General features: G+C 39.3%; 1 protein-coding gene across 1 annotated transcript; it reads right to left on the bottom strand.

Annotated features, from left to right (window-relative positions):
- Nucleotides 1-458: 458 nt before the first annotated feature.
- Nucleotides 459-11691, bottom strand: ATP6V1G3 (ATPase H+ transporting V1 subunit G3). Its single transcript, XM_021547606.4, has 3 exons — nucleotides 11558-11691; nucleotides 4233-4333; nucleotides 459-1036 (listed from the first exon to the last, which is right to left on the bottom strand). The coding sequence occupies exons 1-3, from the start codon at nucleotides 11637-11639 to the stop codon at nucleotides 863-865; spliced, it is 357 nt and encodes a 118-aa protein (XP_021403281.3). The 5' UTR covers nucleotides 11640-11691; the 3' UTR covers nucleotides 459-862.
- Nucleotides 11692-11741: the final 50 nt, after the last annotated feature.

The following is an 11741-nucleotide window of genomic DNA, read 5'->3' as shown; positions in this document are numbered from 1 at the left end:
TGCAGAGGGAAATATTACCCAAGGTTGCTTAGGGTAACAGAAATGAGCTGTCACTGATGTGATTTCTGGTAGACAACCTGTGGATTCAGGTACCATTTAGGAGAACTGGTGTAGTGTCTGAGCCCTTGGGTTCTTGTGCTTTCAGGGTAACTGTATAGAATATAATAGATGTGCTAGCCTGGCCCTTGCATCATAACAGTTTGGTAAAAATGATTATGCCTGTTCTCATTTATCAGACTTAACGAAGGTATATAGTTTGTGGTGTAGTTAAATTTTAGTATAGTAATTTAAGTATGGTTTTTAAGCATAGTTTTGCACAAGTTAACTACATTTTGATTTAAACTAGCATAGAAAAATTGAAAATGCTTTGACCTATTCTTTTTGACTGAAATCAAACATTCCTGTATGGTCCATAACCTGACCACTCTGTGTGTCACAAGAAAACCAGAAATGTTCCATTTTAGTTTTTTGTTATATTCTATTTAATATGACTTGAAGTACAGTAACGATTAGGATAAACAGACCTTATGCAACATAACATCCAAGTACAGAACATTTTATAAGACAAAAGGAACAAAGACTCCCACTGAAAACCTGCCGGTGTCAAATAATAATTTATTTTGCTGTTGTTGACTTGTCCCTGCCTAAATGACAGGGGCTTAGCTACAGGAAACAATATTCCAACAAATGCTTGTGAAACCCTGTATAATACCTGTCACATCAAAAGCCTGTGTGGAATTGTGTGCTTTTGGCTTCAGTGCTCTTTTTTCCCCACACATATAGAAACAATACATGAGGAAGTATTTATGCTTATCAAGAAAGAAGGCTACTTTGATTTGCAAACACAGCACATCAATGAAACTTAAACTGCAGGTCTGAAGTTTCGGTGAATTTCAGGGCTGATGTCAAATATTGTGCTCAAGAGCTTTTTTATCATGCCCTCCATGTTCCTGTGGTAGCTGCTTGTGAGGTTTCGGATGCCTTCTGTTGTTTGCTCTTCTATTTTGGCAGAGAGGTTACCTTGGGAGCCCATTACCTGAAAAGCAGAAGAGCTCTGAGCAAAATGAGAGGCTATATATAACCATGTTTATTGTACTTTTCTTCATCATGTAGCACAAGCATTACACAAACACATCACAGTGCTTCCAAACAGTGAGGGTTTGATCTGGGTTCAACTGTAGGCATAAAAACAGGATTAAAGGCAACTCTCATATGCTCATTAGCAATGGGAATCTCCCTATGTAATGAAAGTTTCCCAGCTCACTATGGGAAAAACATTGTGTATGGTTTGTTTTTTATATGGCTCATTTTAATTTGTTTTCTATTTTAATGACTAGGCAGCTAAGTTCTATCACTGTGTGCCTTCGTTTGGCCTCACTGAGAATGCCTGTGAGTGCAGCTAAGGAACAAACATGGAAAAACCTTCCTGAAAATGCATAATTACAGTTTTAGAGTACTTGAAATGTCTTCAGCAGTTAGTGATGTATAACCCTCAACAGGCCTCAGACAAGGTCTTTTAATGTTACATTTTCTTATCTGGCGAAATACCAGACAGCTTCTGGCACAGTTAATATCAGGACATTCGGTTAGAATTTAATTGACTCTAGACTCACTGAACATTTTAGCAAGGTTATGTTATAAACAGATGCACACGTTCCAAATCTGTGACTTTGCTCCCTCCTCCCCCATTGCCCCAACATCCCTTGAATTCTTCCCTTATGGAAAAGTCCTTCAGATACCAGCAGAGAAATTGATTTCCAGCTAAAGAATTCCATGTGGAGAGAAGACGACATTTCTGTATGCTGGCAGAATAAAAAAGGAATAAGTAAAATATTGTTCTTGTTCCTGCCACAGTTCTCTGGGGTGAGCTAGCAGGTGGAGCTAACCTGTGGTATATTAGTGGGGTACCTAGAGCATGACCAGAAACAAGGGAGGGGTCATTAACTCTATTTTCTATGTGGTTTCAGCCCAACTTAGTCTTTAAAAGAAGGAAAAGCATATTTTGCATAGGTCACCTTCCCTGTTCTGTTTATCAGTACCTGGCAACATAATAAGACATTTGCCCATAATCCACATGTACACCATTTTCCAATTGGGAAGAAATGTAGGTTATAGACATAATAAGTATTGGAAAAAGATTATAGTTTTCTATAATAACTATTTTTAGCTGACATTTTATTTTAACTTCTAGAAAAGTTGCAAGGGTTGCGTGTGGGAAAGGTTGTACAGCTTAGACCAGATTTATGGAACTGAATTTTTCCACTGGGGAAAGTAACCTTCTTGAGATCCCAGATGATTCCATGTTATCCAGCCACTAAGTACTTCTGAAAAGCATCAAGAAAAGTATTAAAATTTTAAGAAGAGCCTCTGCAGACCTGCTTTCTTAGCTCATGCTAATGTCATTTGAGATAGTAAACTCTTCTATGTGTTTTTCCCTCTCTTCTTCAGCTTCTGAATTTGAGGACCTTTTTCTCACAGAATGCAGGCAATGCTCTGCTTAGTTTATGATTTCTGCTGACCTTGAAGGTTTTCCCCTTATTTTTCCCATATAGGTTTTATGCTAATGTCATTTCAAATCTGCTAAAATATTACATTGGCTCAGAAGCCACAAAATTCAGAACTAGACTGCACATCTCCAGAGTTGGGTGACCTCAGACAATGAGTGAAAAAACAATTGGTTTGAGATCCAGGCAAAAAATTTTGCATGTTTTGAAAAAAGATTTTGCATATTGTCATTCTAACCTCAATCTTTGTTTTTATGTTGCTGTTCTTAATTCTGGATGGATATGAAGCCTCTCATAGTATGAGAAAATTTGCTCCTGTTTGGATATAAGTGACACAAAGTAGGAGGAAGAATGGCATTAGAGGAGACTGTGACAGAGAATTAAAAATACTTGTGTCCGAATACCCAAGAAAGTCAACTGAACCAGGCATCAGAGCTCCCTCTGCACTGGCTTTGCTGGAGCTCCCGACTGCCTCCCAGACACAGGTTAATAATGATGCCATTTGTCTGGGTAGGTGCATGTTCGACATTATGGGGGTCAGGGAATGTGGAGGAGGACTGCAACGATCTTGTACAACATGCTGTCATTTGAGGAGCAATATGTGCTCTGTCCTGCTCCTGTGAAACATTCTGTCAACAAATTGTGGCCTTTCCCTGCAGCTTTAATTTGGTTGTGATGAAAAAATGGGGTTCACAAAGAAGCAACATCTTTACTCTTCTGCTATCAAGACCTAGAACAAGAAGTCTGGCTTGACTGAAAAGGTGAACAAATGTTAGAGGTGTTTATACTTTATTTTGGTGTCAGTAAACAACTGAAACTGTACATTTGAGACATTTGTAGCTGGCCTGTCTGTGTGACAGTGTGTCTGGGGGTTAGCAGGGTATGATACCAACACTTTGTGTGTATAGATGTTCCTAAGGCTTGTGAGCCCTGCTGGAAAACGTTTTATGTGAAGTGTGACTGAAATGACAGGTTGGTAGAACAGATTTTGTTTGACCTCTTTGGCATTTTTTTTTTTCTTTTTTTGTGTCTGCTTTTGCACAAGTACTTTCCTTGTCTTTGCATGATACAACCTGGGGGAGAAAACGAGACCAAGAATGTAAGAGGAAAGTCACCTGGTAAAAAGAGAATGGTTTGTGAATTTAATGGAAATACTAGAGAAAAATGCAAGATACTATAAACATATTAAACAGCTTTATTCAGATAGGAAAATATTGAGTCAGACCACTTTTGCTATAGAAACAGTGAAAAACTCCAAAGTTTTGGTGACTTCAGTTGACAAGGGATGTGGTCTTATATGTAATGAAAAGAGACAGCTAAAGTGGAACAGAAATGGAAAGAAACATTTTAAACTTTTGCTTTTAGTGACACATCTACCTTTCTGAATCCTCCAGTTTCAAGACCGGAACTAAGTCTGTCTGTGGTTATAGAAAAAGGACCCAAAATATTTTCCTTAAGGGACATAACATCTTCAAAGCATAAGCATGAACCAAATATGGAATCTGGACCATTTTAGTGGTGAATGTCCACAATTTCTTCTACAAATGCATTCAAAGCCTGTGAAAAAAGTCCAAATGAAGCATGTAGACACTGTAGATGATATCCCTGTGTTTAATCAGTATGACCATACTGGTTTGCAGAAGTCTCCAGGTAGTACTCGTGAAAACAATTTGGTTTACCATTGAGCATTTGGTAGGACAAAAGAATACATGCAGGTTTCTTACTTACATTTGTTTCCTTGTTTCTAAATTCCTTCTCCCGTTGTAGTCTGTAGTGGTCTATCTCGGCTGTGGCTTCTTCCTTGGCCTGCTTCAGCCTTTTACCCTTTCCTAGAGGGGGAAGAAAGAGGCATTTATTTCATACCTTCCCTGTATCCCCAAAGATGAAGCTCTCCAAATCAGAGATATTGTAGGTGCCATAGCAGAGCACTGACTTTGCTGAAAGTCTTGTCCATTGGATTTATTTGCACAAGAATGGTCAGAAGAGATGAAGTGATTTACTTAGAACACTTTTTGACTGCTAGCCAGTCATGCAAGTACCCCTCTTCTGAGACCAACTTCCTGTGCAGAAGCACACATCAGGTGAAGAGCTTCTTGGTTTGCTGACAACAGAAGTCTTTCTGCAAGTAGACATCTTCCCACAACACAAACACATTTTTTTCTAATCACAGCCTGGTGTTTAAATAAATATCTATCTTTTCTTCATCAGCAATATTAGCAGCCAGATAACAGATTTTAGTTGTCACGGATGGGAAAAGATGTTATTCTGTAAGATTTCCTGTATTGACTGGTTGCCAGAATCCCTTCATCCCACACCAACTGGATTCTGCTTAGAGCTGGCAGATATCCAAAATAATGCAAGATGTCTTAACCACTACCAAACTGAGTTGCAACTTTCAGGGTTTGTCTTTTCTTCCCCCACCTTTTCCTACCAACCTTTGTTAAATGCAGAGCTGAGTGATTAAGAGAAGGAGGTCAATTCTTTGCCAGTGCACAGAAACCATGAAAGGGATTAATTTTTTTTTCTTTTCATTTTAAACAAGAAGGTGATCTGTAAGGTGACACTTAAGGTGTACTGGAAACTAGACCCTTCCTCCTCACCAGGCTTGCTTACATTGCTAATTTTGCTTGCTGTGTATAGCTTGTTTTAGGTAAAACGCTATGGACTTGTCGAATCAAGAGCATGTAAGTCATTGCAGGACTGGACATAAGGTCCTTCCTGGATCTAGTAGGGCTGTCATGTAAAGAATAAGGGTAAATGGTTTGATGGAAATGTGATGTTTAAGGTTTTACATGAAGGAGCTGGCGAGCGTGTCATAAACCCCCTATGGGCTTCTCTGTCATTTATAAAATCAGTAAAGTTGCATGGGTCTCCTCAGGATTCTGCTACACTGCCTTGTGAGGAAACAGCAATTTTCTAACTGTAAACTTCTTGCATGGAATGTTGGTATGCTATACTTGAGACATCAGCTGATGCTGATTTTTGGGGTCTCTTTCTGCTGTACAGCTAGAATTTTAGGACTTGGGGGGAATAAGGTTGCTCCCTTTTCTTAACAGAAGTATCTTCAGTGGCTGAAAAGTTGCTTAGTTGCTTAAATTAGGATATCACAAGAATGTAAGAGTGGCGGCCTAGGCAGCTGAAAGAGACATCTTGATCTCTTGTGGCACATTGATTTATTTACTTATGGTAACAACCTATTTAACACCTCTGAGCAATAAGAACTTTTTTTTTTTTTTTTTAGGCTCTTAATTCAAGCACAGAAGACAGAAGATACCTTTCCTCCTTTCCTGAAATCCTAGGTAACATTCTCTGTCTAGGCTAAGAAGACGAACATAAATAATTTGGTTTGGTTACATCTGAGCTGGGCTTCTCAAGCCTTACCAGGTGTGTCATATAGCAACTTGCTTCCACTGTACATGGTATAATAAGGAAGGTGAAACTTGGGAGGAAGACTGCTTTAATGCACCCGAGATTGAGCAAAAGCCTGGGTAAACTACCTGATTAATCAGGAAATTACTTCTCCAGCCGATTGCTCCTTCCAAAATAATTATCTGCAGATGGGTGAGTAGAAGCAGAGAGATGCACAAAATGGGAATTACATTTTAAGACTTGATTCCTGGACTGTTGCTTATTGTAGAACATTGAGGTGACATGTACACATGCTTTTTACAGGAAGGAGCAGCCTACTGAGGAACTAGATAGCTTCATTGATTCCCAGTGCATCAGTGCAGGGCTCTTGTGTGTGGGAAATTATATTTCTCAGAGTCCTTCTCCCATTGAGCACTGTGTGTATGTATAAAGTGGAAAGAGGCTGTTTTAAACCTAGTGGGTACTTTTCCAGAGTTTGTATTTGTTTGAAAAAGGCTGATTTCACCCAGCTTCTGCCACTCACTGTCTGAAGTGTTGGGACCAGGATGAGTGAACTGACAGATCTGTGTAAGAGCCTGACATAAGTCTGGACAACAAAATTTGGAACCAGGTTTGGGTCTGTATTTTGAAGTTTCCCTTATTCTCCTCTCCAAATTTGGAGCTGATCAGCCTTTTGTAGAGTTTCCACTCTGTAGGAGTGGAGCCGGGGGGTGATTCTCTGGAGCTGGCAGTCAGAGGGAGTGACTATAATGAAGCTTTGCCAATTACACCAGCTGAGGAACTGGATCTCTATAGCAAATTAAATTATTTCAAAATCAGTGGGATTTTAATTTCAAATTCCATCTGGGGGGCCATCTGTAGTAAATATGTTGCATATTTGGCCACCAGATAGATAAATATATCCACTTAAAACACACAAAATGGAAAGACATTAACTATAAAACAACAGTTCAGTTGCCTCTGACAATGTAGATAGTGAACTAAAGAGTATATATATACACATGTCAGCTCTTGACAGTGCTCTGGAGTAAGCACAATGCATAGGGTGTCACTGTAGGGTGGCAGCCATTTCATTTCTCCATGATGCCTTTAGGATTGACACAGCAGGAACCTGCTGCTTTCTATTTAATTAAGTGGAAAAGCTGTGAGTAAATTACTGCTAGTCCAACAACGTTGTGGACAGAATCGGCAACTGCCAACATATGCGCTGGTGCATATGCTGCACCTGATTAAGTTAAGCAGAAACTAGAGCTTAACCTGCTGTTCCACTAGGGACAAACCAAAATTAATTAATCAGTCTGTTGTTAACCACTTGTCTGCTACTGTAGTCGTGCAATACAGGACTGCCTTTTCAAAGCCTTACTGATCTGCTGGGCTGGGTTCTCTGCAGAGCACAGCCAAGCTGAAATCAACCCTTTACACATTGAAGGGTGGTGGAGCACTGAAATTCAGCCAAAACCATGCAAAAAGAGGGCAAGAAGTGCAGGAAGATGGGAAAAGCAGCCTGGCCCTTTGACATTTCATCAGGATCATAGAGATGAGGTACAGAAAGTCCCAAGTTTGAAGAGATTTTACCACAAAGGTCATGCTGTGGGGGCCAGGATTGCTGCTGGCTCTCTGTCTCTCCTTCCATCCTTGAAGAGAAGCAAAGCAGCAGTGCTGTGCCTGGTTTCCTTGTCCACAGCCTATAAATTTTTAGGCATCGTTTAAATTGGCCAAATTTTAAAAAACTTGCTGTGACCAGTCTGTACCGTATAGGATTTTCTTGCCTAACATGGGAAGGTGTTATTAGCATGGAGAAAGGCTGTATTTTTCTTTTTAGGTATTTCTGTGATGTCAATGAAACACTTTGCTCTGGTTAGATCCACAAGAATTGGTGTCTTTTAGGTTGGAGTTTTTTTAGATCTTGTAAGAAAGGCAGTAGGAGGCAAAAATGTTGCATTCTAATTTGTTCAAACACTAAGTTATCTTTCCGATACTGCAATGCTAAAATTGGAGTTTTGTTTTCAAACATATAATCTAGGCTTCTAGCGGAATTTCTGCATAGAAATCAAGTCACTTGAAGAAGTTGCCAAAAAATAATAATATTTTCTTAAAATAGAACCATTCCAGTTGTCTTTGCTAAATTGTCTGGAAAATGGGATTTGGAGATCTGCATTGTGAGAAAACTATTTTGTACTTTTAATAAAATAGAATAGAGGCAGCAGAGCATTATATATAGCTTTCTCAGTAGATAAAATATGTCTTGGATATTATCCAAGAGAGTGCCATGGATATAATTCTGCTTACAATATCTTATTTTGATTAACATTTGGTTTTAATCTGATTTTCTATAATCTTTCATCTGAGTTTTCTTTTTATTAGGCATGTGAAATTCAAGGGAAGATATAAAAATCTATAGGAGAATGAATTTTGCTAAGCCCAGTGTTCATGACACATTTGTTTCCCTTGTTTTACCCAAAAGGATTTTCAGGAATTGTTGTCTTGGTGCTGACAATGCTCGGTTATTTCTGGGATTCAAATGGTGCATAAAGTAAAAATGATAGCACTATGTTCAAATGGTCAAAGGATTGCAGACTGGTTTGGCTTGTGTTTAATCAATCTAATAATTATAGCCTTGCATGTGTTAATTTAATTAAATTTTTAAAGTATTAATAATTTTTCAGGTATAAATGATATCAGCTAATGATACCATGTCAGGAAAAAGGATATTGAGCAAGAAGTAAGACAAAGCATGTATAAAGGAGCTTTAGCATTATATTTTTGCTTTGTTTTGTGTGTGTCAATATAATTTTATTCACTAAATTTTTCAGTGACTTCAAGTGGCTTTTGCATTACCAACAATTGCACATATGTCAGCAAAACCTAGGCCCATTAACTGTTTATATACAATATTATGTGTGTTCACACTACATTTTGATTGGTTATGTGCGTATCAACTGTAAACACGGAAGGCTTTGCGTCGGGGTAGTTTTGTTAGTCACATTTCCTTGCAAATGCCTTTCCCTGGTGTGTCCCATGAGCAAGCTGCCAGCTGATGTCCCAGTGCCAGCACAGCAGCCAGACCCACCGTGCAGGGGTGTTGTGCAATGCCTGCTTGGGGTGACAAAGGAGGTCGCAGGGCTGGGAGGGTTCAGTGCTTCCCCTGGCAGCCCAGGCCTGCAGCGTGCAGGCTCCGAGCAGCAGCTGCTGATCCCAGCTGGCGCCGGGTGGATCTGAGCTGCCCGTTCTGGGGTGAAGCAGCACCTCCCTCCTTGTTCCACCCAGCTGTGCATGCACAGGTCAGCCAGCTGCACTGCACAGATCTGTTGCATTTCATGCATTGCCTTTCAGCTTGGCTTTTATGTCCAGAGACAATCTGCAATCCTTTGTTTTGATCTAACTGCTGAAGTAATTCCAATTTAGAATAGCCAGATTTGCCTCTAAAAGAATCCCTTTTGACCTTGTCTCACAGTATTTATCTTATCCTGGCATAATTATCTAAGGTGGTGCAGTGACAGTGCTATGAAAAAGACTTAAATTAGGCACAATATAGAAATTTTAAATTTTGTTTTGTAGCTTCATTGCAAACTTCTTGCAATGTTGAATATAATGGCTGTCTAGGTATAATTATGCTGGTAGATTACCTATAATGCTTGGTTTAGAACAAAATCCAGGGTGGATTTATTTAAACAGTTTGCCCTCGATCTGCTAATTTTAGAAATTCTAGAGGTTTTTCATAGAATTACACTGAAGTGCTGAGGCTGGAAGGAGCCTATAAGATATACTCCCTGATGAAAGCAAGGGCAGCTTGATTGGGGCCATATCTGGGGGCTTTTGAATGTCTCTGAGAATGGAGATTCCCCAGCTCTGGGCAGCCTGTTCCTCCCTTGCAGTCACTGGGTTGTTTTCTTATGTTTAAATTTGTGTTTTGAAACTTTAATTTTCCTTAATAATTTTTATAAATGAAAAAAAAAAAAGTGATCTTAAAAGTAATAGAAAAGAAAGCCATAGTGGTTATATATTTTTACTCTGAATAATTTTACTGATAGCAAAATTCTTAATAGCTATTTTTCTGTAGCTGGTTAATAACTCCTACTAAAGTGTTAGTGCTGAGGTAAACACTGCTACTGGTTTAATTCAAGTTTCTGACTTAGAGGGGTCTGAAGATATTTTATCTGTAAGAAATCCTGTTCTTATCACAAGCACTCCAAGTGAGGCTGAGGTGATGACAAGGGAGTGTGTCTTTTGCAGAGTAGAGCAAATGCATCCATAACTGTGTCTGGATTCTGCAAGTCATTAATCTTTGGTCATCACTTTTATGTTATAATTATTATTTTAATTTTTGGAGCTCCTTAATTTATGAAGCTTCCTTTTTAAACTGACTGTTACAGAAAAAGCTAAAGCAACTCTTCTGGTTTTAAAAACAAACACAAATGAAATTAAAGCAACAACAACAAAAAAAAACCCAACCCAAATCCAAAAGTAATCCACTTCAAGCTAAGGCCTGATTCTGCAGTCTGTGTCCAGGCCAAACTCCTTCTCCTTCCACTGAGGCTGTGCCTTTCCAGGTTGTGTGCTGTCTTGCTTTGAGGGAGCCGTGTGTTTCCTCTGCCCTACATGACAAGGGAAAAAGCATCCCTCCCAGAGCTCCTAGTTGGGCTGTGTAAGAGGTCAAAACACTACTTAACTATCCCTTGCCTTCAGGTTTCTGCCTGAGAGTTCTGTTTTATGAAGGTGGGAGGATTTGTTTTAATCTCTATTGTGTTTGCATGGCACAGGCAGTGCCTGGGTGCTTAGGGAGGGAACTTGCCTTTCTACTTATTTTGTGCGCTGCTGTACAAATTGACACGTCACACTAAAAATTAATGAGCACACAACAATGCTGATTCGTGTGTAGAAGGGATATGGAAACTACACAGATTATTCTGTTTAGCCTCCATTCCTCTCTGGAAAACAAAATATATTCCTTTAATTGTGCTCTTGCTCCACATGACATCATTGTCATCCATTTTCTTTGCATTCTGCTGCTGGTTTCTGAAACAAGATCACTCCAAAAAACAGTATTAATGTTTCAATGCTAGTGCAGGTCAGTGACTCATGTGGTTGTACCTGCACTCAGGAGAATAATTACTTGTACCATGTAATAAAACTTCTGTGAATGATCTATTACAGTACTGAGAGTGCTCACAGTTTTACTGTGACTTTGATTACTATCAGGGTGCTGAAGTCTTCCCTTAGTTTTCATATAATTTTTTGAAGCTCAGCTTCAATTAGGAGACAAGTTACTGGATTTTGCAAATAAAGAGGAACAGTGAAGAATCTTAGCAAGACCTATTAAGAAAAATAAAGAGTTTGGACTCTGGTCTTTCAGAGCTATCAGCCAAAGGCATGTAGGATTTTAATTTAAGTAGCAAGGCAGTAATGGCATTATCAACACTGAGCTAAAGGAAGAACAAATGCAGCTGACAGGATGAATATAACAAAGAAAATATTTTTAATGTAATGAGGCACATGTACACGTAGGCACAAGCACATGGGATTTTAAGCAAACTCTGAATGTTCAGGTTTGAGTTAATGCCTGCCTGCAGTCAAGGCACAGCACTAGTGCATGCATACAGATGAAATAATCTTTTTCTGGGAGCTACTGTAATTCTGAAGGGCTTGCACTTGAGAAGTACAGTAAAACCAGGCCAAATACTTACTTTTTTTGGCTTCCTCCAGTTTGTCCTTGGCACGTTTTTCTGCCTGCAAAAGCTGCTGGATTCCCTGAGATTGGCTGGTCATGCTGATTGCTGGGGCTGGTGAACTTCTGTGGAGACTGGAGCTCAGAGGGAGTTTTATACAGCTGCCAGGCTCTTCCTTGTGTCTTTTGTTCTGTGTGTTATT

Source organism: Lonchura striata, chromosome 8, assembly GCF_050655825.1.
Source record: "Lonchura striata isolate lonStrDom1 chromosome 8, ASM5065582v1, whole genome shotgun sequence".
Taxonomy (NCBI): domain Eukaryota; kingdom Metazoa; phylum Chordata; class Aves; order Passeriformes; family Estrildidae; genus Lonchura; species Lonchura striata.
Note: the sequence above shows the minus strand (reverse complement) of the source record. Positions and strands in the feature narration are given on the sequence as shown.

Bases quoted from the DNA above. Each gene is read 5' to 3' on its own strand.
- ATP6V1G3 (XM_021547606.4), bottom strand. From the start codon at position 11,639: ATGACCAGCCAATCTCAGGGAATCCAGCAGCTTTTGCAGGCAGAAAAA. The intron at 4,334-11,557 runs GTAAGTATTTGG...TTCCCCCTCTAG, and splicing joins ACTGGAGGAAGCCAAAAAAA to GAAAGGGTAAAAGGCTGAAG. The intron at 1,037-4,232 runs GTAAGTAAGAAA...TCTGCTTTTCAG, and splicing joins TTAGAAACAAGGAAACAAAT to GTAATGGGCTCCCAAGGTAA.